We start from the raw sequence: 24,134 nt of genomic DNA, 5'->3' as shown, positions 1-24,134 counted from the left end.
AGTAGCGAGGTGCCATATAAAACAGGATCCCACACCTATAACCCAAATGGCCAAAAATTATAAATACCTACCATTAGAAGCTTATTTTAAAAGAAATTTGGAAAAGAAATATTTTACTACAATTTAAAATCTTTTAACACACAATATGTGTTAAAATGGGATTTTACTTACAGGAAAAATAGTAATGGGACAAATGTAATATATATAATATTATTTGGACCTGGCAGCTTTATACAGTTTTAAAAAGTGCCATTTGCCTTTCTAGTATATTTTAAGTCAGGCTATAATTTTAAAGTGTGGAATTAGTTCCAGCATTTGCCATTTAATTAATCATTCGGTTTCAAACATTCTTCCTTGCCCTGAGAAATGTAGATACTATTTATATTAAATGAAGGAATGAAAAATTGTGCTTTAAAAATTAAGGTATTTCCAAATGTTTTTTTTGGGAGTTTATCAGACATGTTAGGTGGTCACACTGATTTAGTTTATGTAGAAGCAATTGCAAAAAGTTGCTTTGTGCCATCACTTGTTTCCTGATGAGAAACGAGTTGTATCTGGCTATAAGACACATTTCATACTATACATTCACTTCCTTATAGACACATGCTGGGCTTACATTTGAGGAGGTATACACTTTTCTGATTTTTTTTGTCTATTCATTTTCATAGTATGAAATCAGTGACCATGTTGCCAGAAGTACTGTCACTTACTAAGCTGGTATAGTTTAATATCATGTGTTTAGAGTTGTGATACCGCAAAGCTGTCAGTGAAGTATCATTGAAAATAAGGAGTTATGGAAGCTTTGTAGTTTGTATACTCATCAAATGAATTTTCATCAGTGTAGAATGCATCAGAAGTCCAATTAAATATATTTGCTTGGAAGATTTGCTTTTATGAGAGATGATTTGAAATACACCAGTCATTTTTGAAAACTCAAAATCTCTAAGACATGAAATATGAGGGATATGGTTTTTTAACTGTATTGTTTTGAGGCATGCACAACATGAAAAAATAAACACATTTTTCCTCCACTTTTTTTAGGAAAATTTGCTTTCCTGAATAATCTACTGTTTATTACGTGAATACATCTTTGATTTATCTTCTTGGTTAGTACATGGAGTGTATTTAATACTGAGTGAGAAAAGTATAAGAATGTCTTTAAAAATGAGTGTATTTTGTGAGGGGAGATTAAGGAAAACAAGTGCTTGAATAAACCTTGCTAAAATAAAGGAATATTTTCTTCTTTTGAAAGAAAATTCTAAGTATATTAAAATGTTACACTACGCAGAGACCTGGATTTTGCTATATTTTTAAGTATAGTCCTGTGGTTAATCTTTTCAAATATTTTGATTACAGTGTGGAGTAAATTAGGTTCACTTTTCCATAAGATCGTGAAGTCACATTTATCAGTGTGCTGAAGTTTTCAAGGTTTGGGTGATTTTAAAATGTATGTTATTCTGTTAATTCCACCTGCTGAGTCCATTGAGGTAAGTTTGAAGTTGCGGTAACAGTTGATGATCAGCGTGATCACAAGTCTATCAACTTATGATGCAAATTATGTTTTTACAGATACACACCAAAATAAAGACCAGAGAAATCTTAGCCTCAGTTTTATGTTCATATAGAACTGGAAAGCTCACAACTCAAATAGTCGAAAGTTAAGAAATCAAAAAAAGGAGTGCTTGCACAAGATCAATTTAACTCCTTTGTTGTTACACTTTTTGCATGAATTATATACCTAATGAAGGCAAAACCACAGTCTAAGCCAATTTCTGCTTAGCTATGTAAGAACAAAAAATAACCGCTGATCAATACAAATTATTTATATATTTTAGATGGCAGATCACAAAGAAGTAATGAGGGGCATTGAGCGGCATCCTGGAGTCCAATATCCTGTTCTCACGCCTAATCTTCAAGGTTTTCATTCCGCTGTAAGTGCCTTCATAGAAGATGTCCACAATTACCTCTTTCATGATTCAGACACTTCCAGTTCAGTACCATAAACTAGGTGTTTAATGTCACATAACCTGGGCTGTTAGTACTATGCTGTAGGTCTTTTTTAATTAAAAGGTCTCAGTTTTTGTTGTGAAAAATTGGCAAATTCACAGTGATGTTAAGCTCTATATATTCACATTTTAATGGAAGTTTTGATCAAACAGTCTTTGCAAGTTCCTATAAATGATGCTCGTGTATAAAGATAAAGGCAATTCCTTCTTCTTTAACTTGTTGGCCCAAGAAAATTTTCTGAAGAGTGTCTTCTTACTGGAAAGTAGTGGAGAAGATTGAGGAAAAAATCAATTCAATGAAAATACTTTCTAGGAATGTATTAAATTTCTTAAATTCTGCATTTCATTTTGGTAGGGTTTGAAAATGTATATTTTTTCAGTTCATACAAAATAAATATTCAAAATTATAGACTCAAAGTGTTTGGAATTGTGAAAATTCCAAACTGTAAATTTCACAATTTCTGAATTGTGAAAAGGCTGGTATTTGCCCTGAGACTTTTTCTCAGTGGATTCTCACATACACATTTTCAATATTATCCATATCAATTATGACACCAGGACCAACAGAGTCCTTGATCCTAGAGTTGGCTCTAACAAGGAGTTCCGTGTTGGTTATTGTTGCTGCCCTAGGCACATGCAGGCACAGACAGAGCTTTCCTAAGGATGAGAATGACTTCCTGGCATTCACAATGAACACGCTTTGTACAGAGGATGGCTATTTCATTGTTGTTATATGATCATTTCCTTTTCTGAAAAACTAATATAAGTATCAATTGTTGTTATTTTCATAGCTGGTTCATGTGATTTCCTACATCTTAGTATCTTTATCATTTATCATTTTAAAAATATGTTTACTTAACGTCTAAGAAGAGGAAGAAAATATGCTGTAGTGAATGAAATCAAAGTTTGACTCTGATTTAAAAACAATTGGAATGAAACTTTTATATATGGATGATATAATGTCCTTTGAACTTCTGGAATATCATATAGAATTGAATGCTTAATCTACTCTTTTAATATAGTGTTATGATTATGTTTTATTGAAATGTATTTTTCAGATTGCCGCAGGGGCTACAGAGGTCTCAGTATTTGGTGCAGCATCTGAATCTTTTAGCAAAATGAATATTAATTGTTCGATTGAAGAAAGCATAGAAAAATTTGAAGAAGTTGCTAAATCTGCAAGGAATATGAACATTCCAGTGCGTGGGTAAATATAAAGATTCTTAAGTAATGCAGAGTTATTGGAGCTGTTGCTACAGGGTTGGGGTTTTTTGGGTTGTTTTTTTTGTACCAGTAAAAATGTGTACGATCAAGTTTTTACATTTTAGATTAATTGAAATAATAGTCTTGTGATTTTTTAAAAAAAGATTGAATATATTTAGTAATTTTGCTCTATGTTTTGTAACTGATAATGGTGACTAGTTTACTTTGGAAACTGAAAAAAAATAAGCTGGGTGTGTAAACATACCCATTTTATTATACAAATTGAATTTTATTGTCACATGTGACAGAATAAAATTAATTTTGTGTTGCTAAGAACTCCTAACACTGTTGTCTGCACCTTAAAAATACCCTGCATACCTTATTTTATTACAGTATTGATAATATATCACTTCAGACACTGCAAAATCCAAGTATAAATATGTTAGAACAAATTTACTCCTAAGGAAAAAAAAAAAATCTCAATATGATTTCTTCTGAAAACTCCAGGCATTGAAATGTTTGGAATCTCTAGTGCATGAAACTGGAATTGTCCACTATTTATCTTTCCTTAGTGTACCTTCTTTTAAAATTGAAATAATCCTGAATGGTATTCATCCTTGAGCAGTCTTTCTTTTTCATTTCCATTTTCTTTTACATTGCACAGGGCTACTTACCTAAGATTATTGGTGAAGGTCCATGTGAATGCAAAAAGGCTTACGTAGGTTCAAGGAAAAACTCAGCCCTGAGGTTCGATGAGGATTACTAGTCATACAAACTACATCATGCTCAGAAAATACCTGGACTTGAAAATAGATAGAGATAGATACCTCAGCAACTAGGTGCTTGAAATCCTGACTGGAAATAAATACTGGGATCTCTCTTTCCTCCAGAAATATGATCAGGTTTTGCACAATAGTGTCATAGTTTGAGCATTTGCTTCCAGAAAGGGAGGTCTGACTTCTAGTTGTATTTCAGCCCCTGAGGATCACAGAGTAACAGAATGGTTTAGGTTAAGAGGGACCTCTCGAGGTCACAGAATCACAGCATGGTTTGGGTTGGAAGGGACCTTGAAGACCATCAAGTTCCAACCCCCCTGCCGTAGGCAGGGCCACCTTCCACTAGACCAGGTTGCTCAAAGCCTCAAGGTCCTCTCCTCCAACCCAGGAAGAGAGATTAGGACATAACTAGCCATTTGAGTTCTCCAGGAAGATTCAGCTCAGGGTTGCCTGAATTTTAGGTCCCAGGTAGGTGTGTATAAGGGAATGGGCAGTCACTTCAGAAAAGGCAGCATGTGCATGGCATCAAACCTGAGGTCCTGGTGAACAGTTTTACACTAAACTTTTCTGGTTTTCTCAGATGTCTAGGCATGTCAGGCAATACTTTGCTTTCATATTCCTCTGTTTTACTAACAAAATTCTATCAAATGGCACAATAGAGGAAACAAACCATCAAGGGAACCCTCAAAGCTTATGCATTGTATATGTTTTTGAATAGCTATGGGTGTCAACAAATGGATTCCATAGCTAGTCCAGAAGATGTAAACTGCAGGTGATGGAGAAGCCCCTGTGGGGTACTCTACATTGATGTTGGAGCTTAAAATGTTGACTTATGCACTAGTTTTCACATATTTGAGAAAGTGGCAACCTGCTGCTTTTTGTTCCACATATTGTATGTCTAAAGCATTTGTAATACTCCAGTAGCAGTTATTCTGGCACTGATACAGCCATGTGATGGAAATGACTGTTCCCATGATAGGATTCTACAACATTTCCATACATTTACTGTCTACTAGCTGATGAACTGTGTGGCAGGTTTTTTCTGCACTCAGCAGAAAAAAATGAGAAAGCAGCAGGATGGGAAGGCCTGTGCAGAGAAGTAAGAAGCAGAAAATGGTCACACAAAAGTCACAAAAAAACTTATTATAATAATTAAGAATGAAAAGAAAGAAAGGAGATAAAGGGAGAGGGGTGTCAAGGACCAGGTAATGAAGCAAACAGAGAGAACAGAGACAAAGAGAAATGAGATAATTGAACTCAGAGAAAATACAATCGGATTATGTTTTAAAACTGCTTACTGTGTACATGCAGTATACAAACTTAGGTAAACCTCACACGTTACATGCAGGACAATTTTATTGAGTCTGTTGTGCCAGGTACAGTGTGCTACACAAGACTTCAACAGTGGATTAATATCAGATACGCTGCAAAGTGAACAACGTGAATGAAAATGATGTAAGGGAATTCCTTAGGGCTTGAGTGGAATTAGTTCATTAGTTCCCAAATATTGCAGTATATTTAGAAGACTTGTGGAGTTTTGTATTGTATGTAATGATATAAAACACAGGGCTTCTCTTCCTCAGTGAAAAAAGGTGTGGAAAAAGTAATCAGAAAGTAAAACTTAAACATAGAAATATTCAGTGCAGCCAAGGTGACTTTTTCCTAGAGATAAAAGAGTCAAAAAAGAATTGGCTATCAAAGTCTGTGATTTATGATCTTGATTTATGATCCCTTATTTAGCTGCTACTAAAGAAGCTGCTTTTAGTGACCAGTAAAATAAATGGTAATTTGTATCCCAATTCTGTGCAAAATTCTCTAAATGCTGAGACAGTCAAGGCTTTGTGGCAAGTTGTTCTTTATGCCAAGTTCTTCATGCTTTATATCCTGATCTGTACATATCACATGAACAAGTTAAGCAGGGGCAGAAACTGACGGAAATGGAAATTTGGGAGTTTCTCTCGAGTGATCTCAAACCCAGCATTTTGGAAACAAACGGATGGGATGTTACATAATTAGTCAGTTGACATTCAGTATTTAGAATTGGTGCTCATGGTGTGGCTGGTTGTTATTTAATTTCAAGGTGAAGATTAGTTTCAGGTTTTATTTTGTTGCGTGGCTTCTCTTTACTGAAAATAATTATATACTGTTCACAACTATTGTTGTAACATGAGGCAAATCTGAGCATGACCACACAAGTCTGAGCTGGCATCCCAAATCTGCTTGTAGTTACTAGAAGGAAATAGGCAGCCTTCAGGCTATGATTTATCATATTTGTTTTTTAAAGTAACTGCCTTAGGGTAGGATGACCCACTCTCCAGATGATCCATCCTTTGGCTGCAAAGGAGCTTGGGTCCTATCCTGTGGTAGTCATCCTATAGATGGCATATCTAAGGCATAGGCTGCAGGTGATTATCTTTGATATCAGAAGTTAGAACAGATGAATCCCATCCTACCTATGCATAGGCTAAGGTTTATGACCTTCTAAGTTATGTAAATTTCAGTAGATACAAAAAAAGTATTAGGCTTTGTGCTCCTGAAAGGTAACACAAAATGAAGCTGTGGACTATATGGATAAAGATTTGTACTCTTTGCACTGAGAATCAACATTTTGGTTTTAATCACCATTTTAGAGATTGGCTGCTTTTGAAGAACCATGGCCAAAACCTGCAGCCTTTGCTCAAGCAAGCTCCCAGGACTCCACATTTTGGTTTCTAATATAAATTTTGTAGGCTAAATATTTTGCTTGAATTACTTAGCTAATAAAAATATTAATATGCATAAATTGCATTTATATTAATTTCAATACAGAGATTGTTTCCTTTCCAAAGTGCTATGATTGTTTAAGGTGTTATTTATTTGCAGGAAATGGATAATTTAGTGCCTTGCCCTAACTCCTTCTTTGTGCAGTTGAAAAATACTTCCAAAAATAATTTTGAGGAGTTCAAATTTTATTTCCTATTTTTACTGGCAATCTAGAATTTATGTAGTGAGCGTAAATCATTGGCAATCCTTGAGTCTTACGAAAAATGCACTCAAACAGTTGAAACTAAACTTTAAGCTTTTGCATGTCTTACTGTTGCTACAGCTGCACTAACATTGACTCGATCATCATCCAGAAAATTTATGTGGTCAGCTGTCACATTTAAAACCTGCAGCACAGTACACACTTTTCTAAATGTTTACTAAATTGGTTCAAATGTTTATGAAGAATTGAAATCTTGATTATGCTCTTAGAAGTTAGGCTATTTATTAACATCATAAAGGGATTTTTATTTTTATTTTTTTGTACATGGTTAAAAACTTTGCAATAACATCTGGGACACATTCTGTGAAGACACTGAGCCAAATCAGTTCTAAACTATGTGGTCAGCTAATTACTACTATGCATATTTTGCATGTGAAATGACACGAAATACAAAAGCAGTATTAGTTTTGCATTCGTTAATGAATAATTCAGGTACTATGACAAATATCACAACTTTTTCAGTGATTAAATATGAAGCCAAACCATCAGGATGGATGTAAAACTGTGGCAAATAGTAGTTGCAAGTAGTCACTTGGATTGTTTTAATTTAAATGTATTTTTGATTTAAATGTACATATGAAGAAAAATTTAAGTAAATTCTGATTAAGCTAGATTCTTCCAAGTTAATATATTCCAAAATTTTAAAAGACACAGAAGAAGTTTCAGTTAGCACAACAGAAGAACAGCAAGGAAGTAAAGACTTGCATTTCCCCATTTTCCACAGATGGTACTTCAGTAGCCACTTTGTGTCCTGTGATAGTAAAATAAAGTCAGACTATCTCCCTTTGAAACATTCAGTTCTATACAGGACTGTCTTGTCCTAACAAAAATTAACTGAGAACGTAAGAGCTGAAAGGTTGTATTTTTTTTTTTTTCTCCACTATAAAAGCACCTCTCCATGACCAGAAATTAAAAGCTGTATTTATGCCCCAGTCCTGAAAAATTTTCATGTGAATAGTCCTTTTGAGGCCATTTGGACTATTTGCATGTGCAAATGTGAATGTGTACACAAATGTTTAGAGGTTCAGTGTTAGAAAAACAGATGGAAATGTTTGCTGTAAAATAACTCTAGAAGCATTTCCTTACAAAGCTGCTGCTTCATAAATTAAAGCACATGTAATCACACATTAATTTTAAGCTGGTGTATATATTTCCTTTGTTTATAGTCCTGTGTCTTTTAAGAATGAGCAGTATGATGAAGTTCACAATACATAAAAGCATATTGAAATGTATCAATATTTGGCTTACATTTGTGTTTGTATAGAACTCAAATACTAGTTCATATATTTGAAATACAGTGACATTTTTTGCTATGACGAAGAGATACCATACAAACAATTGTATTGCAATATTATTTGGTATTTTTAGATACTACAGCTGATACGTTTTATATTATGTTGTAATAAATGTTACAGGTTACAACATATATAATCCCTTGTTGATTATTTGTTGGTTTACTTTGATGTTAATATACAAAATAAGTCACAAAATAGTAGAAAATTAAAAAAGAAGACATCAGGTTTAGTCATCTCTCTTCTGCTAGTGATATTTTGATTTATTTGAAAAAAGATATGTTGAAGAACACATCCATTTTATTTTAATATACTTTACAATAAGTAATTCTGGAAATTAATGAGTCTGTCTTGTTTATAAAGAAATATTCTGATAATGTGAAACTTCTGATTATCAAGACAATCTGCTCTTTTTAATTCAGTTCAATAATGCCCTTTTTTTCTTATATTAGAGTTGATCTTAAATATCTTAATTTGACGTTTGGATAGCCTTACTATACTGTGTTTTATATAACTAAATAGAAGTACCATGAGATAAACTCCAACAATTCATTTTTTGCACAAATCAATACAGTTTAAAGCTGTGTATATTTTACAAATACAGACAAAACGAATTAACTCATATTTTCTGGTGTTCTGGAGTACTCAGGGCTGGAGTACACGTGCTTTTTCACATTGCTTTAAATCCCTATTGTTAGACTACACTGTGTAGTTTAGCATAGTCACAGTTACAGTGATAATAGTGTGATTCATTACCACTTCTTTAGATAGTAAAATTAACACCTTCATGTCACTTTAAGTGAACCTATGTTTAATATTATGGGAACAACAAAATGTGGATGAACATTTAATAGACTTGGAAGCAACACATTTTAGTGCGCAAATGGTAAGCCAGTCTGTAGGGTTACACATTATTAAGTCAGCTGGTCACAGTCTCCTGGAGAAGTTTGGGAAGCCGGAGATCGCTGGGATGTGGGGACTTGGTTCATTTCTCTGTACTGGACACAGGTTACGAAAAGGATGAGGGAGCCATTGTTCTAACTCTATCATACTGGATATCATACTTGCACTATGTAAGAGGAGAGATTTTTCCGTAGGAATAACTTTATAACAACTTTTGCCCATTTTTTTTGTGTGCCTGCAGATAGAAAATATTAGTAGGTCAGAAAAGATACCTTTTTTTTTTTTAAAAAAAAAAAAGAGATACCTGTGGGAAGTAAAAATTATCCCTCTTTCTTCTTAAAGGGTAGCATAAAATCAGACTTGGAATGTTAGTATGAAATTATAAGGTAATGGTACAATGTGTTTGCTACACATGTAATCAGTATGTTGCTGATTATTCCATGGATGATATAGTTATTAAAAGTTAATTAATGGGGTTAAGTGACCCCATTATAGTAACAGTTCCGTTCTGTTTTTAGAGAAGTTATTTTTTAGAATAGAGTTCACAATTTAATGGTGTTTTCTGGGCATTCTAAAAAGAATAAAAAATACTATTAATATAGTATTTAATTTTGAATAGCATATATATATTACTTGCAATTGGGGACGAAAGGCATGGAGATGTGGTTGTTTAGTTTGGAGGTTTTTTTAAATCAAATTTGGAAAAAGAATTCTGGCCTTATTTACAGATTTTGGGCTTGGCTTGGAGATTCTGTTTCTGGAAGAATCTCCTTTCCCTCTTCCCTTCTTTGTATTTCCCCTCTCCTTACGGTAAAGACTGCTTGTTTTTAACAAATGGCTTCCTTTGCAGAGAGACAGAATATATCAGCCTGAAGATTATGAATTCACCAACTGATAGGCATATACATTTTAGCACGAACATCCAATAAAAATAAATACATCTGCAGTGAACATGGTAAATTATATGCGAACTTACACTATAATAATAAACAGGAAACAGCAGCATCTGAGTCTGCAACTGGCTTCTCAGGAGGCTCCATGCTTCCAGCTGTGGTAGCAGCTGTGGATCTGGCTCTGGAACTCTTGCTGAAACAAGCTGACAAAGGGCTGATTACAACATGGAGTTCAGTTTCTGCTTAGATTCATTTTCCTTTTAACACACGTTGGTTATGAAAAGTTTGCTCATTTACTCTGTGGTTTTATATCCTGTGTTTCACAGTCATTGGGCTGGTGTGGTGATTGTCACCATTCCTAGTGACTTTGATTGTGGGGACCTGGTACCGTCGATACCATTTCTGTAACATTGCAATTTGGTTTTGGCTTACTGGAAGAAATTGAAAACTCTCTTCCTCTTCCTTCTCCCTCCCCATCCCCAGAGGCTGTTCGGCATTTTTGTCCAAAATATTACACAGTAAGTTGTTGGGGCTTATTTTTTTAATCATTTTTATATGCATAGAAAATGATTTAGGAGAAGACCAAATGATACTCACCTGCAGTGAAACCTGCAGAACAGGCAAGACACTGGGTAAACTCTGCCAGGTGAAACAAGTAGAGAACTTCTTTTTATCACTTTTTTTTTTTTAAAGGGAGAAATTCTGATTTCACAGAACCTGAGTGAGCAAAACAACATTTACTTGTGTGTTCCTAAAGCAGCTGTATAGATAAGTTCACTTATTGCAGGTCCTTTTTTCCACTTCTGGTTGCATGGGCTCTTTTCTTGATTGCATGCTAAAGACAGTTAAGCTACTAAAATGTCTGGCCTTGATTCAACCAAGATTTAAGCACATACTTAGAATTAAACACTTCCATCGCAGAGTCTGCTTTGTGCACTCCCAGATATTTGCTTCTGCTCTCATAATGTGGAGTGTCTCTGGTGAATATCCTGAGACCAAGGCAGTCTTTTTCATTAAAAAGCCTTTTTTTCTTTCAGTCTGCCATCTTTTTAGAAAACAGCTGTATTCTCCAGCTTAATTGAATCTCCAAATTAAATCCCAGTTGCCTCCGTAACTCATTGCTCTAACTCTTTCCTATTTTTCCCTCTGCTGCTTTTCTTCACATAGGATCTTGGTTTTTCTCGTAACGAAAAATGGATACAGTATGCTCTTCCTTCTGTCACTGTCTTTTCTCTCCCCTCCCCTAATCTTTTCTCCTCCACTGTCAGAGCAGCAGGAGTTTCTTGTCTACTTTCCATCTGTACCCCTTCCACTTGCCCCAGTGACCCCATATGCTGTTCTTCCTCTTATTTCTCCCCTCCCTTATTTTCTTTCTTAACCTCTCACTGTCCTTTGGCTGTTTTCCACTGGAATATAAGCAAGCATTTGCCTCTTAAAAGTTGCACCTTTGACCCTACTTGGTTCTTCATATCATATCTCATCGCCTATCTCTTCTTCATTCCTAAGCTCATTGAAGGCGCTGTTTATAATTACTGCCTGGAGACCCTCTTCTGTGCTTCCCTCCTGTAACTCCCACACTTTGGCTTCTGTTCCTTGCTTGCAACTGCGTCAGCTCTCACCAAACTCCCTGATGACAAGATCTCAGAAACAGTAGTCTGTCCTTATTCTTCTTGACTTGTCAGTAGTGTTTGCTGCAGTTGACCAGACTCTAAGATTGTGTCTTTGGTTGCTTTTTGTGGTGCTGTCTTGTTAGTTTTTTTTATTTCTAAGCAGTTCTTCAGCTTGTCTTTCAAAGGTGTCTCCCATTTTAGAGGTGTGTGGGTGGAGGTCTTGGGGCTCCGCCTTGGCTGGATTCTCTTGTGCTTTTAATGCCTTATAGGTTATTTCATAGACAAAAAAATAAATGTAACAGACAAATGTATCTGTAGATAACAGATCTACCTTCCCATCAAAACCTCTTTCCTCTCACTTAAGCTTGATTAATTTGGAATCATACAAATGCGATTACAAATCATCCCACCCAGTGCTGCCCTAAGTCTAGTTGTCTTGGCAAATGCTCAGACCAGACACATGACTATCTTCCCTCTTTCACAAAGACATGCATATTTTCTCATTTCATGTGCTAGGTTTTTCGCTGCTAGCTGTACTCACCCCTTGTCTGCATCTGTTCCAGCTTGCATTACTTTTTCTACAAATTACTCAAATTCTATCTCTTATTTCCAATAAGAACATAGCAAGACCTTGTCAAATAGAATTAATATTTTACATCCTCTATTAAAAACACTTATCCTGGTATATGTTTGGAGTGCATTTTACTTTTTTACAGCCTCATTTGAATAATTTTACTTTCTTTGTCAATGCCATCATGAAAATCCAATTGCTATTTCTTCTCCATGGTATCCCAGAGCATGTTTTTGTACTGACAGTACCAAGAAATTGGATATTATCACCACATCTCTACATTTTACGCCAGTTCATTAAATGAAAATATTACATAAAATTCCGCCAAACTCATACTTGATGAACTCTACTGAAAAACAGTTTTTTCATTTTCCACAGGATGTTGTTCTCTCTCTGACAGGAAGTTCTTTACCTGTCAAATTCTTTCAGTAATCCCTGTTTTCTCCAGTTTAATACTGAATATCAGATGCTCAGATAGATTATATGTATCATATTTTCCTTGTTTAAAATGTCAGTCTAGTTGCAATGGTGTAAGCATGCAGAGAGTTCATAATCTCAAACAGATTTGTACATTGTAGTAGGCAGATTCCTCAGGTCACCACATACTTTCATACCCCAGCAGGCCCAGCTGAATTATGTGAGCTCAGGCAAGTTTTTGCTCACTGGTGTGAACCACAGGGAGTATTCCCTTGTTCTCTAGATACCTTTTGGCTTGCTTTTACTTTTGTTTGCCCTGCTTCATTCCAGATGTCATTCGTGCCACATTATCACTACCAAATGCACATCTTCTTGATCTAACATATGTAGCCGTTAGGAACATGTAAAGATATATGTAATTAAAGGGAACATGTGCACATGCATACTGTATGTTTTGTATTTACTTTATATTTAGTACTGTTCTTGCTCCTTTCATAATAAGTGCTGTGGCTGATATTGCAAAATAATTTCAGTAATGTGTATTTACTAGCTCTAGGCACTGTAGTATTATGTAAAAAGCAATCCCTTGGGTCTGAAATTTTTCATGCTTGGTTTCATTTGAAAAACTGTGTATGCATTAAAAAAATTAAGGAAATTATCCTGAATTGTTTTTGAGTTACGTGTCACTGAAAAGCAGGGCAATGTTTAACTGCTAACAGTAGCTACTTCTTTATTTTTAATGCAGATAAGAAAATTTTGAATTTTGAAACTTAAACAGTGACATCTAAATTGGGGGTGATATTTATTGAAGTCTGTGGCCAAGTTTCAAAAACCTGGTTTTCATAATGACATACAGATAATTGAAATCATGCCTAGTAGGCATCTGGACTAAAATTGTGAGCAGGATGTAATGGACCCAACCACTTTTGTGGAGACAAAATTAATTTCCATTTCTTTGTCAGAGATAATCAAGTTCTTTTTAGGTTTAAGGTTTGCTTCATTCTTACTGCTACTTCCAGTGTCCCAACACTGTACCTTCATATAAGGGATGGAATATGCTCTATGCATTAAAATGTTGCCATTTTTTTTACAATTTGTTTTTGCCTGTTACTCATCCTAATTTCACATTCTATCAATCAGTTTCTCCTTCAACTGCAAAGAAACAATACATCCTTTACCCTGCAGACCTTAACTACATACAAACTGACATCTGTTCAGTCCCGTTTGAATTATGCAGTGTATAATTTTACATTATATCCTTCAGTGTTGCGGGAAAGAGAATGAAGGGGGATTGATGAAGGTTCTTCTTCTGTTAAGCAGTTGAACAACCTCCCACTGGGACTGGGGCTCTGCCTGCCTCTGAATCTGTTGTAAATCCCTCTACAGCCACACTTATTTTGATTTTGAATGGCTGTTTCTGGTTAGTTTAATCCTATTCCTAATTAATTTAAGATAAACAATTAGAAATTTAATTGGAATTTCATGGCTCTTAATGATCATTAAAAAAAAAAGAAATTTGAACCAAATTCTACGCTAACAGCATTAAGACTCAACAATGGAGGCTTGGTTGTGTCTTTCAATTTTTGTTCTTTGTGGAGCCAATAGTTGTTGAGAGACAGTCTGGCTTCTTGATTTCTTCTTGTTGCAAGGCATATCTAAACTACAGCTTGCAAGGGAGCTGTAATTCTTCTGGGGCTCTGGTACAGAAATGCCAGTACAGAGAGAGAAGGTGAAAGCTACCCCGTTCACTACAATTCTAGTGACTAATGAGATGGTGGAGTTGTTATAACTTGCTTGTGTCCATGTGTTGCTCTCTAGGATCTAGGTAGCTGTCACAAGGAAGAAAATGTTATCTTCCTCTGAATACCTTGTGTGGGCCAGGCAAGGCAAAACTTGAGCTGACTCTTATAACTTCAGAAGGAAATACCAAGAAAAATTGAAGTCTCCTGCAGCAGTGTTAGCTTGGCTTCATTGCCATTCGTTTACAACTTGTGACAGACATTTAGGATAAATAAAGCTACAAACCTCTGTTCTGTGATTTAAAAAGAAAATTGATAAACCTGCTATTTTATTCTGATGTAATTTATACTTTTTGTTCAAATATTTATTCTACATTGACTGGCATAAATATTCAAAATTACATTTAACCTTTTCTTTGTGTAACGTGGATGGATACAGATACACACATATAAAACAAAAGCTTATTTGTTTGTTCTTTTTATTGTAGGTATGTGTCATGTGCGTTGGGATGCCCATATGAAGGAAACATCATACCAGCCAAAGTGGCAGAAGTAAGAGTGAACGTCTGGCTTGTCTTTTTAATGAATCAAAAATACATTTTAAAATCTCTATAAGTAATGTTCTACGCTTAATCCTAAAAAGATCTTTAATGGATAAAATTTAAGTAAAAGAAACGCAAAACATAGCTAATACTAAACTGGGTGCATAACCTCACTCAACCATATGCAATCTAATCTAAGGAAAATAGCATGTTTTGATTTTTATCAGTCATGACAAAAAATATTACGTGCTATTTCCTCCAAAAGAATGTAAGGAAATGCTTAAGGAAATGGACTGAAGCACATATGTCAGTGGACCACATTGTGCGAGATGATTTCCAGCACAACCTCTTACAAAAGGTATCTGCTTTTAAATCCGTTTTATGCTGCTACAGGTATACTGTGCTTTCACCTACTACAGCCACTGCTACAACATTGTGCTTCTGGCAAGTGTCATGTGATTGACACATGGACCAAAACTTAGCCCCAGCCTGATTTCCTACTACTTAACTTGCTCTACTGCTATGGTAGGATAAGCTGTACTTTCCCTTCCCACTCCCTGTTCCCATTTAGGATGAAGGAGAAGAAAGGCAATGTCTTAGTCCAGCCTTTCTTCCCAGCAGAGAAAGGGATAAGCGAATCACAAGTGTTAAATTTTGCAGGAAGGCAAAGAGGGCATGAAAGCTGGAAGTAGACAAGGCAGACAGGGGCACAAGGGCAGAACATGGTGGCCTTCCTCCTGGAGAATGACTTCTCTGTTACACTTAATCACCTACTTTTGGTGATCTAGCAGAATCTCTGAAACACTTCCCTTTTTATTTTTTTGTAGCACTAGCAGCTAGTCAACATTTGTCTGGTATATTTTGTTCTCAGTGTGTGGCTTTCAGGTCCTCTCCTGCGTCTTCTGGCATACGTTCCAGATGGAACTTGTGATAATACTTCTCCCACAGCAACCACATCCACTCACTGTCTTTGAAAAAAAAGCTAAATTAGAAGGTACTTAGTATTTCTAAATTAATTGGGTTTAATATGAAGTGAAAGTTAGAAGGGACACAGCTTTAGTTAGAGCGGTGATGACAGCTGTGCTGTTGGTAAATTGCTTACTGCAATATCATGTTCCCCAACAGGCTTCTTTCCACGTGTTGCTTGTTTTTTAACTACTCTCCTTGTGCAGAACAGCTCCTTTTCAGTTTGCCAGTGGGAGCACTACTTGATGTTCCAAACCTGCAAACTTTTACTCACACAAATATTTTATTTTCTGTCTTCATCCTAGAAAGTGTCTTCTTGTATCCAACCACCACTGTATTATTAAGAATAAAAGCTGCCTCATTAAAGTTGTTGAGACCCTGATTCAGCAAGCACTGATGTTTATGTAGAAGCATCTGATTAGCTGTTAATTGATTTTACATAAGCACATGCACTCATCCTTTGCTGATTCAGAATTATCAAAATTACTTGCTGTGTTGCTAAACCCTTTCAAACAACTGCCTCTCTGGTCATCATCTTTCTTGGGATGGGAGTGTGTGTCTCCCTTGGCTGTGCACTGCAATCAGCAGCTATTATTGAAAGGTTTAGACGAGTCAGAGACAATGACCAATTTTTTTTTTAAACAAAAGATTTTTTAACTGGAGTAAAACCAGTTAGGAGAGGTAGCTCATTAACCACACTGCATGCATTTCTGGTTTACTAGGGACACAACTGTGTCAACAAACATAGTGAGTGCAAACTTCGGATGCCGTCAGACTTCTAGAATCCATCTGGTTCATCCATCATATGGTTCTTTATTTAAAAAAAAAAATTCTTATCTATTAAAATAAACTGCATAGCTCTTTTTTGTCACTCTGCTTTTTCTTGAAATGAAGTCTGTGTTTAACTATTTATCACCCTGTGGTTTCTGAATTTCAGATCTTAGGCAAATAAGGCTTGAAAGTCATTGGAAGCACCATGTAACAGCCCTGAAGCCAATTGTGTTATCCATTGTCTTCCAGTCATATACTTGTCTGATTTTATCTTTCTGCCTGATCCACACTTTTCTTAGCTTCCTTTTCACCTAGAGCAGTGACATCATATAAATATAATCCAGCATACAGGCTTATCAGGCTCCAGAAAATGTGCCACTTGTTATTTGAATGCTCTTGGATTATTACGAAGTTTCCCTTAAAGCACAAGGACTGCAGTGTGGGTTTTTTGTTGCTACTTGCTTAAAATCAACTATAAATCAATTATGACCTTTTGTATTCAGTTCAAGAATATAGTTTTAGATATTATTTCCAGCAGTAGGATTGGTCACGTGCCTAAGGGGTTGCAGTGTTGGGTCACCAACTCCCATTTCGATCAACCCTTGGTATCAGGGCAGTGCTCCCAAGGGGACTAGCACAAGACTCATGCATAGTAAAACTGCTCAGTGGTGCAGAACACAACCTCATTTAATCAACAAAGCTGCAAGCTCATAATCACATTCTGATTACACTGAGAAAACAGTGTGTTCTCTTCTCCCCCACCCTCCTCCCAAAAATCTACATTGAAAACTTGCAAAACTCTAACTAATGGGCCGCATCCCACTATGCTGGCATAGAAAATCCAACATGACAAACTCCCATTGAGCTTTCAGGCATGCACATTCCTCTTAAAATTAAATATAGATCTCTTTTTAAGGGTCAGTTTAAGGTTAGATTATGACAAGACAGTGATGATGCTCAGCTTGTTAGCAGACTATTCCCCTCTCTTCTTTCATCTTTCAGACCTTTATTTTCAGAAGCTGAAAGACCTAAGGACCGAGCCTGAGAAAGAAGTGAATGCAGCATGATTTCTAGCAGTTTATATAGTCTCTCTGTCATGACTAAAATGCTCATCTAGAAAAACTTTGAATCACGAATGAAAAAGAACATGAGAAAAAAATTCTGTCTGCTTCCTTTACCCTGATTTTAAACAAAACTGAAGTTTGGGGATTAACTAGAGGTAATCTACCACTAACTGCAGATGATGTTATTTTTTCCTGCAACAGTAGTCCAGTTAAAACACCTGCCATGTGTTGATGATATAAAAATGTGCTGCAAGATGGAATCTTTTTTTGCAATCTGGTGAATGTCCCTTTTGTAAGGCGTATATTGAATTTATGTTGATGTGAACCAGGGCTCTTTGACTTTAAGCACAAAGAGTTTTACTACCTTTGCAATAGTCATAGCACTTCCAAGCTTTAAGCAGAACGATTCAGACTACTTGAAGTTCTTTTTCAGCTGTTCTTTGAATTAAGTGAACAGGAATATTAATCCAGCACTTCCGACAGTGCTGGTGTAGCACTTTGTCAGCTTCCTCAGACAGATTCACAGCGATCCCACTGATGAAGTCCTGGAATTACTTTAACAGCAGAGTGCAGTGCAACTGAAGATGTCTTGGAAAAAAGTTGTATTGTTTCATTTCTAAACAGCTAATTTCCAGATTGGGATTCCGTTCCAGTGGAGTGGCCATTCGGGATCGTTGATACATGGTGGGGAATGCTAAGGGGGCAAACATACATAGCAATTGAAAATAAGGTGAAACTTTTTCCAAGTAAATTTAGGGCATCAAAGATAGAAAGTTCCTACATTCAATTTCTAAAGCAGTATTTTTGGTGCAAACATAATGTTGTGCTTCCTTGTGTATGTCTCTCTCCATAAAACATTATGGAGCCAGACCTCAAATCTCTTACTCATAAGAAGAACACCTCAAAGACATAATTCTAGAAACATTTAGGGCTCTACTTGCATAAGTAAGAAGTACCTGTATAGGATTTTGTTTAGTATTAAGAAAAATTTTAAAACTTAAAGACTACAATGTTAAGTTACAGTTTTTCTTTGTTAGCATTTTAATGTTTGATTTCATGAAAAGCAAGCAAAATTAATATTAAGTGCAAAATGTTAAAACTTCAGTTTTCATTGATCTTCTCAGTGCCAAGAGAAAGCAAAATGAGGTTTCTTGTTAATTATTTATTGTCTTAGTTCAGCCATGTGCTTGGCTCCATGTAATAAGCAAACAAAAGGGCAGGTCTTTACCCTGCTCAACTTGTAAGCTAAAAAGTACACAAAGAAAACCAAACAGCTGGGAAATCCCCAGAGAGAAGAAAATGTTGGGAAAGGGCTCGGCAGAAACGTAATTCATAGTGTAAAATCTTGCTTGTTTGGATTCTGTGGGAGAGTCAAAAAGCAAGTTTTTGACAGATGTGTCATGGTTGGTTATTCCATGTGCAGAAGCAGAACTATAAATTTAAAAGAAGATCTATGAGACATTCTTCTTGGGTGACAGTTTTCAAGAATGAATAGGGCGTTTCTGATTCATAGGTCTACCTTGGTGGGTCAAAACCTGAAACCTGTACAGAAATATGTCCTTTTTAATGTATGTCCTTGACCCTATCTTTTATTCTTTTATCTTGACCTCTTCATGTTTCTCTGTTTCCAATCAGGTATCTAAGCGGCTGTACAGTATGGGCTGTTATGAAATCTCTCTGGGGGACACAATTGGTGTGGGGACTCCTGGAAGTATGAAAAGAATGTTGGAAGCTGTTATGAAAGAAATTCCTCTGAGTGCTCTTGCTGTTCACTGTCACGACACATATGGCCAGGCGTTAGCCAATATCCTCACAGCCATACAGGTAACTCAGGTTCTCATTTAAAGATGTGATAGTAGTAGTCTTAGTTTAATTCAAATGCACAATTAAAAAAAAAAAAATCCAGCCTTAAAGATATCACTAGAAAAGGAAAGAGGCACTCGCCAAACTTCCAGAAAGTATTGCTCACATATTGGATTGCCTACAGGTATTATTTGGCAAGAAAATTTCAATTCTTAGCCGACTAATATCTTCAGTTCTATACAAAATCACTAAGAAACAGTGGTCATAATCATATTCCATTGATTTTTGATGAATGAGATAAACAATAATTTTTTTTTTTGATATCTCAGGGTCCAGTTTTCTTAGGAACATCTTAATGTTCATTGTTCACTAAACTAAAATTTCTATTTTGCAGAGGTGTCTAAATAAAAAATTACATAATTACATCTTGATTTCAAATGGATAAATCTAAATTACTGGTAATAGAATCATAGAATCATAGAATGGTTAGGGTTGGAAGGGACCTTAAAGATCATCTACATCATCTAATTATGTACACAGAGTGATCTACATAATTTTATTACTGTTAACATGCCTTCAGTATGGTTTTTGTTTAGCAATTATACCTTCCGAATAAGATTAGCAACAACTTTATGTCTTATTTAATCTTTTTTCAAACCTGTGGCTAAATAATCATAAATAGTTAATTTCCATAAGAGATATTTTTCTCTTTGTGCTTCTCTATTTTTAAGAATGGATCACAATATAAGAAACAGACTACAAATTCTAGTGTAGTTTGTGTAAAGATATAGTCTTGAAAAATACATTAATGTGAACATGCGTTCCTGAGGATACCTATTTCTACCAAATATTACAGAATCAAATGCTGTTTACAAATCATAGGCCTTTATTCCTCTCTTTTATACTGAATGACATCTTCTGCTTCCTTGTAATTGAGGCAGACATTTTTAAGGTCAATTTTCCTTCATCCTGACTTGTTATTTTTGCAGAGCTCGTATTATATGGTTTAGAAATAACAGCAGTGTGTTAACTGTTAGTGACACAAGCAACAAGAAGGAACAGGAAAATGTTTCAATACGAGAATCTATGCAGGTATTTGATTAAATACTGAATGATAAAATCTGGTAAAAAATGTCCTGACTTTTACTCAAGAGTGTTCACTATTGACCCTTACTGATTTTTACTGTTGTGAGTGTTTGTATATGTACCATGGGATGGATAAATTGCTAATTTCATGGTAAGCTTCAGTTGCAGGTGTAATAGCTGAAAGCATGAAAACCCCAGAGCATGGGAGGAGTTAGCCATAAAAATCCTTGAAGAATTTTTTTTCAAATCCTTCCTTAAAATAATTGCTGTCATGGTGCCTACTAAATATTGAATGATGGCTATGCTTTGTTAACCCTGGTATTTGTTGTAAATGATTCTTGTTTCCGGTTTACCTCCTGCTCCTCTTTTCTTACTTCTTTAATCAACTGTGTAAGAGTTAAAGGGAAAAAAAGCTCTTAAGTACCTAATGTGCAGTTCCGTCTAATTAACATGTAAATTCAAGAGAGCAATAGACCTAAAAAAACGTGTCTATGCAGCCTTCTCAGATTTCTGAAAAGCTGAGGGTGTCTGAGACCCACCAGAAAACTTCCCTGTGTGCTCAAGTTCTGCTACAGTGCATGTCTTGAGGTTCAGTGTTTTTGGCTGAGCTGAACTTGTCATAGATTTTGCCAAAAGTCCTTGATGAAGCAGGCATTACACAGTCTCTCTGACTGGCTTTGTGGAAGCAGCTCCTTGGCTCGCTCTAAGGTAGTCCCCAGGCTCTTGGATCGTCAAACGTCACAGCAACCTCTCGTGTCTCTGGTCAAAGAAATGAGGCAGCTAGCAGTGAATTATAAGTAAGCAATGCCATTTCTAAAACGGCAATTTTACATATCAGCTGGATGGTAAAGTGCCAAAGCCAGTGGATCAGAGTGCCCAGGTCACACCTGCTGTTAGGCTTGCCTATGCTTTCCTCTTTGCCAGAGAAACACAGATTGGCAAAGTACTGGAGTAAAATCCCTTGTCTTCAGCTCGGCAGTTCATTTCATAGACAAGATTCTCCACAGACGCAACGCCTTATCCTTCCTCCTCTATGGGTCTGTGTGACCAACACAATATTTCATCAGGAGTGAAATGTGTCTGAGGTGTTATAGAAATAATGGGCAACAGTTATTCTTTGAAAACAATTTTAAAGAACATTCAGCAGGTAAATTGCACCCTTCCAAAGACATTGCAAACTACAACCTCAGACTGAGCTCTATTGTATTGTATATTGTATTTCCGAAGAATTAATGAATGACAGCTGGAAGGCCACAAATCACTCTACACTAATTCAGGCATTGCTTCCATGGGAGATCTCCTAGGAGTGGAAAGAGGTGCTGGTGATTCAGTAAGTGATTTTTTATACAGATCACATTGTTCCATGCAGGATTATACTACCCAGTATATTTTCTTTTGTTTGGGGCTGATCCAAAGTCATCTAGAACTGACAGGCTGTATCTGTATAAGAAATTAACAGGGAAGTAGTCTTGTAATTTTAGTATTTGGTTTTATGTGTGTTGTTTTAGCAAAAGGATAGGTAGTGAAAGATGGGAGAGAGATTAGCCAGCTTTTAAAGGATAAGTAATTTTTTAAGTTGTTGAAGTGAATAGTATAGAGACTGTTGCCTAGAGAAAGGAATTTCTCTTTCTTTTAGGAAGAGAATCTATGTAAAAATGTGAGGAATATGAAGTGATGCCTCAGAACCAAATATTAAACATTTAAAGTAGAAACATGACTGGCTCTTGGTTAACTGGTTTAATATTAAAATATCCGAGTGTACAATTTACCAAAGAGACAAAGTCAGAAGATGGGAAGTGATGTGGCAATCTAGTTAGAGGTTGTGGTATTTTGAGTAAAATTACATATGTGGGTTATCTAACGTGACAAACACAAAATGTAGCTAAAAGAAGTAGTAAAACATTTATAGGAAATTGTTACAGACCTCCAAGGAAGGGTAAAAAGATGGGTCAGGAAACTTCTGTGCTGGAGAGGCCCCAGTAAGGTACACCATTAGTCTGGTAAGATTTGAGTTACCTTAACAATTGCCTCCTGTAGTGTGTACAGAAATGGGTAAGAAAGGGGAAGTTTTTTAATGGAAGTGATACAGAACTCTTTTCTTGCATAGCTGGTGCAGTTGCCAGAAATAGCCTTGTCTGTTTTCATAGCAAACATCCGAACATGAGAAGGAATATGCGAAGAAGCAAAGAGGAGTTCTGGCCAGCAGTGATACATCAATGAAACAAACATTTGCATGGTAACCCTGTATAACTTTATCAAGTCCAAATCACTATCGTAATTCAGTATTATAATCTGATCTCTACACCAATGCGATCAGATTCTAACTTAGAAAAAACGAGTATAAAACTAATGACTTAGAGGGAGCAGGGATTTTTGCCACCTTATGTAATTATATCCACACTTACTGGACACAATGAGATGAATGAGTTTGATGACGTAGTGACAGGACAAGGGGTAATGGCTTTAAACTGAAAGAGATAGGTTAGATAGAAGGAAGAAATTCTTCACAGAGAGGTGGTGAAGCACTGGAACAGGTTGCCCAGAGCAGCTGTGGATGCCCCATCCCTGGAAGTGTTCAAGGCCAGGCTGGATGAGGCTTCGAGCAACCTGGTCTAGTGGAAGGTGTCCCTGCCCATGGCAGGGGGGTTGGAACTAGATGATCTTTAAGGTCCCTTCCAACTCAAACCATTCTGTGATTCTGTGATTTGCCAAATGATATACTTCTTATTAGTGCTTTCTTTTTCCAGAAAACAGGAATTTTGGAATAAAATCCATACTTTAGTAACAAACAGAATTTAGCAAACTTCTAATTAAACTGTCAGGGTTCAGACTGCAAAATCTGAATTTGTGGATACAGGTTTCCATTACAAACACAATATAACCCCTTACAGAGAGTTTATAATATTTAATAATGTCATTAATGTCTTTAAGATCCTTGAATTTTAAAGATTATAAATAAACTTTTGTTCTGTTTTACCATCCAAATAGAAATGGCTGGCTGCTGACCCCTTCATGACTTAACTAAACTGGTGCACCCCTTTGGTGCATTCTGGAGAGACTAACGAACTTGCATTTTTTCCTGGCTCCAGTTTACTTATGTAGTAAGGACTAGATGCACACAAAGGCACTCAGTGTTGATATGGCTGTTTTAAGTGCCAGAACTAGGAGAGGAATCTGAACATAGATGAGGAAGCTCATGGTCTATTAATTCACTATTCCTTGTGTTACAGGAATAGTGTTCAGAATGGCCAGCAGCCTGGAATGGTAAAACCTAATTGAAGCAACTGCAAAAAGTTCTGTTTAAAATTCCTCTTTTCCATGATTCTTATGAGTTTACATGTGAAGCTGTAGATGAGATGAATTTTCCATCCAAAACCATCTCCTGGTTAGTACCTTGCTTCTCCTTTTTATTTTTCAAATACAGGGTTTGCCTGCTCCCAGTCTTATACCCCCCTAATTCTCACCCT

General features: G+C 36.0%; 1 protein-coding gene across 1 annotated transcript in view; it reads left to right on the top strand.

Moving 5' to 3' along the window:
* HMGCLL1 (3-hydroxymethyl-3-methylglutaryl-CoA lyase-like 1) overlaps positions 1 to 24,134 on the top strand; it is a 55,398-nt gene that overhangs the window by 4,800 nt on the left and 26,464 nt on the right. Inside the window, exons 3-6 of the mRNA XM_010160675.1 lie at positions 1,836 to 1,931; positions 3,065 to 3,213; positions 14,924 to 14,987; positions 19,414 to 19,602. Of these exons, the coding sequence (XP_010158977.1) occupies positions 1,836 to 1,931; positions 3,065 to 3,213; positions 14,924 to 14,987; positions 19,414 to 19,602 (498 nt within the window). The remainder of the gene's footprint in view (positions 1 to 1,835; positions 1,932 to 3,064; positions 3,214 to 14,923; positions 14,988 to 19,413; positions 19,603 to 24,134) is intronic.

Source organism: Eurypyga helias, unplaced genomic scaffold, assembly GCF_000690775.1.
Source record: "Eurypyga helias isolate BGI_N326 unplaced genomic scaffold, ASM69077v1 scaffold11921, whole genome shotgun sequence".
NCBI lineage: Eukaryota > Metazoa > Chordata > Aves > Eurypygiformes > Eurypygidae > Eurypyga > Eurypyga helias.
The sequence above is the reverse complement of the archived record's forward strand: the minus strand, read 5'-3'. Positions and strand labels throughout refer to the sequence as shown.